Source organism: Frankliniella occidentalis, unplaced genomic scaffold, assembly GCF_000697945.3.
Source record: "Frankliniella occidentalis isolate FOCC.00 unplaced genomic scaffold, Focc_3.1 Scaffold35, whole genome shotgun sequence".
Taxonomy (NCBI): Eukaryota; Metazoa; Arthropoda; class Insecta; order Thysanoptera; family Thripidae; genus Frankliniella; species Frankliniella occidentalis.
The window spans coordinates 320,041-324,589 of record NW_026267165.1 but is presented as its reverse complement, the minus strand read 5'-3'; the positions used below and the strand labels follow the sequence as shown (position 1 = coordinate 324,589).

The 4,549-nt window shown below is 56.2% G+C and overlaps 1 protein-coding gene across 1 annotated transcript; it reads right to left on the bottom strand.

The window, feature by feature from the left end:
• Positions 1-1,422: 1,422 nt before the first annotated feature.
• Positions 1,423-2,704, bottom strand: LOC127749141 (caveolin-2-like). The gene is made up of 3 exons (XM_052266041.1): positions 2,684-2,704; positions 1,707-1,964; positions 1,423-1,632 (listed from the first exon to the last, which is right to left on the bottom strand). The coding sequence occupies exons 1-3, from the start codon at positions 2,702-2,704 to the stop codon at positions 1,423-1,425; spliced, it is 489 nt and encodes a 162-aa protein (XP_052122001.1).
• Between the last annotated feature and the right edge of the window lie 1,845 nt (positions 2,705-4,549).

The window sequence follows — 4,549 nt, the reverse complement described above, 5'->3', positions numbered from 1 at the left end:
GGGCGGCCCCAGCAGCGGCTCCCGGCAAAAGAAATGCCATTATTTAATGAAACGTTGTCGAAACGATGCCGCGCGCACTGGCAATATCAGAGTGTACGAATGTCGTACACCTGCAGGTGAGTGAAAAGATTCACACACCTGCGGGTGTGAGACAGAATTTGTAAACACCTGTCATCCGGCCACACGCCGCTGCGTGTACTCGTCTTCGCACCCCTGCTCGGCGGGTTGGCCTACCCATCTCGTGGTAGGCGCTATCATTAGCGTCACCTCGTGAAACGTTCATTGTGAGGAGACCTTAGAACAGATCCCAGTACACATACATGGTAGGCAAACGATGCAGTGCTGCAGCCCCCTATGGAAGTTTCAACCAATAACAGTAGTTCAACTTTACACACCAAAATCTTGGGAATTTTTTCATTCGTAGCTTACTGAGTTCTGTGAACATGCTCAGCTTACGCAGTTTATAATGCAACAGTTTTTGAACAAATTTCTTCATACTGGCGTATTGGAAGTCCCGGGATGTTTCCTTTTTGGCATACCCTGATGATTGTGTGAGCTCGTGTGAGCTGCGAGTGATAGAAGGATACAAAGTAGTGCTAATCTAAAGAAGGAAAATCGCACGAGATTGTTATAGATTCGATATCGACTCATTTTTTTTTTCTCTGGGCGAAGGCAAGACGGTCATCAAGGCTAAGGGAAGTCCCTAAATGTTTCCCTTTTGACAGACGCTGATTACTGATTGTGTGAGCTCGTGTGAGCTGCGTGTGATGGAAGGATACTAAGTAGTGCTAATCTAGAGACCCCGCAGAGCCGCGAGTAAAGCGCAACGACTGCCAAACGACCTGCCGTTCGAATACGAGCCCCCTTTTCCTCCAAGGCAGAGAGAAAGGACTTTGTCGCATTTCGTCGCCGCGTGCTTGGCTTGATTGAAGCACCCCTGCCAACCTCTCGGAAGCGTGTCCGGCTGGCTGAGCCAGCTTAGCCGTCGGACCGGGAGAGGCAGGCGAGTCCCGGGCGCGTTGTGGCCCAGCACCCGTGGTCCGACCGGAGCGGGGCTACTTTCGTACACGTCTCCCCGTCCCGGCTCCGACTCGTCCCGAATCGAACGTACGGCCCGACCCGGCCAGGCCTACCGGCCCAGCTGGGCGCAGGAAGAGGCTGTGCCTCGCGGTGGATCGACGTAACTCCCAGGGACCCCCGCACCAGATACGCCCACCGAGGCAGTCCCCCCTCCTCCTCCCTCAACTCGTCTGCCCGTGCATGCCAGGACCCGGTCAGACCTGTGTGCAGTGACCGGCTACATCCCGGAGCCCTGTGGAGGCTGGGCCCGGGCCGCGCGCAAGTGTTTACCTGTGAGGAGGCCCGCGATGCCCCCGCGGCGACCTCCGGGTCGCGGGAGGTCGGCGTGATGACGACGCCCCCCTACGCACCGAGGAGAGGCTGCGAGGTGGCCGACGGCGCGCGCCGGCCCGCCTCCGCGGTCTGCACTCGGACGCGGATGTTGGCGAGCACGTAGCCGAGGGCCTCGGTGACGGGTGCCAGGGTGGCGTGGGTGACGGCCCGCACCAGCGCGTTGAGCGCGCCCAGGGTCACCCGGCACGCCCGCAGCACGGGGGCCACGCACCAGATGTACTGTCGAGAGGAGATACAAGTCGTAGTGCTGGCCGTACACATGGCAGCAGGGCGACGATGGCGACGACACCTACGGCGAAGGCGATGACGGCAAAGCCGCCGCCGAGTACGACGGCGATGGGCGGGCCGAGGAAGCAGGACAGGAAGGCGTACACCAGGTCGCGGCTGAGGCGGAACAGCCGCGCCGAGCCGCGCCAGGTGACGTCGGGAGAGCGGACGCCGTCGGGCTCGGCCACGACGTCCTCCCACAGCAGCTGCAGGTGCTGGTTGATCCGGCCGGGGTCCCTGTCCTCGTACTCGTCGAGGGCGAGGACGGCCGAGGCACCGCGGTCCTGGGGGAGCACGAGGAGTATGCCGCGATTAGCGCGGGCGCTATGGAGCCGCGGGTTCCGGAGCGGAGCTCGGCCTTACCTTGACGACGCGCGGGGGCGGCGCGCAGCACGGCAGGCCGGCGTCGTCCGGGAACGGGTACTCGTACCTCGCCTCCAGCAGGCGCGGGTCCACGCCGCGGGCGCCGGCGGGCAGGGCCGCGGGGCCGTCACGTGAGGTGGACGCGACCGGGGCGCGGGCGTGGCGGTGAGGCGCGGCGGGGGCGTCGGCTGACGGCGGGGCGGCCGGCGCGCGCACGACCCGGACCGCGTGCCCGTCCATCGCGAGCACGCATGTCGTTGTGGGGGTTGGGCCGTGGCCGAGGCCGAGGCCCTGCTGCCCTGGGGGCCGGGGCCCCGCTAGGCTCCGCAGGGCGGCGCCCGGGGGCGCGCGGGGCCGGCGCGGGCACAATAGGAGACGGCACGGAGGGACTCACACACCCCGGTGGCCCACTCCTGACTCCCACCCCATCGGAGCGCTCGCCATGTGAGTTTGGGGATGGATGCAGCTGTGTCCGGCGCGGCGTGCAGTACATGGCTGAGGTCCCTGTTTGTGGCCACAAACCCGCCGGCCAGAATCAGGGTTTGTCAATAAGTCAACGCGGATCCGTACGGACGCTTCGGAACTTGCGCACGCTCGCTCTGGGAGATCTAAAAAACAGTTGTAACTTTTTTGTACATACTTTTGAATGAGGAGAGGCCATGAAACAGTTCTGTACAAATAGTAGCACATTTAAGCTAATTTTGCACGCATCCGCAAGTGTCTAAAAACCTCTACAATTTATAATACGGCTGCAATATGCCACTATTAAGGGTGCCCAACTAAGGTAATCAGGTGTACACAGAGTAGGTAATCCCTGGTAATCACCGGTAATCATTGGTAATCGCCGGTAATCATTGGTAATCGCCGGTAATCCTTGGTAATCACCAGTAATCCTTGGTAATCACCGGTAATCCTTGGTAATCACCGGTAATCCATGGTAATCACTAGGTAATCCATGGTAATCACTAGGTAATCGTTGGTAATCAGTAATCCTTGGTAATCACCGGTAATCCTTGGTAATCACCGGTAATCCATGGTAATCACTAGGTAATCCATGGTAATCACTAGGTAATCGTTGGTAATCACTAGGTAATCGTTGGTAATCACCAGGTAATCGTTGGTAATCACAAGGTAATCTTTGGTAATCACTAAGTAATCCAGCAAGGAAATTCCTAAAAATCTTTGGTAATCACCGGTAATCTTTGGTAATCACTGGTAATCTTTGGTAATCACTGGTAATCTGTGGTAATCAATGGGAATCTGTGTTAATCAATGGCAATCTTTCGTAATCTCTGGTAATCTTTTGTCAGTGGTAATCTTCGGAAACCCTTGGTAATCTTCAGTAATCTTCAGTAATCTTCGGTAGTCTCTGGTAATCCGTGGTAATCATCACTTTTTGATAATCAGGTGTACACGATTTTTTCAAGTTGGGCACCCCTCGACTATTTATGTACAAAGAATAATGTTCCTTGGACTCTTCTTGTTCAAAATATGTATGTATAAACAAAGTTGCGACCGTTTAAAGCCCTCCCAGAGCGAGCGTACGTAAGTTCAGCAGCTTCGGATCCACATGCATCCGCGCTAGCGCTATCTTGCCAACCCCTCATCTTAAATCCGACCCGACTATATAAGATTCTTTTGGGGGCAATGAGTGATATCCGACGCCCACAGCCACACGCCCCTTTTGTAGCTAAACTGTTGCAGCTTCATCCGAATCAAAACTGTCGGCCCTGAGATCAACTCCCGGGCACAGCAAACTTTTTTTGTCGCTTCTTGTCTCCCGTCATGCAGGATCAAGCTCAGAACTCAGGACGGGCAGGGCGCGTGGTCAGAACATACCGGGGTTTGTGAGACAGATGACGTCGTTCGTTGGTTAAATTGTACCGACCCACCACAAGTCATGGAGTTCCTTTAAACCCAGATTCACAGGTCTTATAAGTGCATCCGCCACCACAGCAGAGGTGCCAGGCCCACGCACCAGGGAACTCCCAATGCCCGCATTCGCCGTGAGTCGAACCCCGGCCCATAGAGCCGAATCATATGCCACCTTCCGACGCAGTTTAACCAGGACGGAAATCACTGCGCCGTCGGAACTCCACATGAGGGGCGTGGTGAAATGAGCGGCTTCAAGTTCATTAGAAATTTGTCGGCCTGAGAAAAATTTCAGATCGACGGGGACTCGAACCACCGACTTCCCGCGCTCCTGGGCTGGCGCGCCTCCGCCTAAACCACCTAAACGAAACCCTCTACCAGAGGGCAAAGTTTCTTCTCCCTCCTCACTCTCTATGTATCTCGAGAGCGGGCCCTCGAGTTTTTTTGTTCCCATACCATAACGTCCCTGTTTTAAGCTACACGATTGTAGCTACAGCCGACAGTGCCCGAGTCAGCTTAAACTGAACCGTCTATAGACGAATTCATTACTTTCGCCAATGCTAGAATATCAACCAGAAGTAAACTGCGCTAAGAACTAGAGCGAAAACGAAAGATATCAATGCCTCTCCGAAGC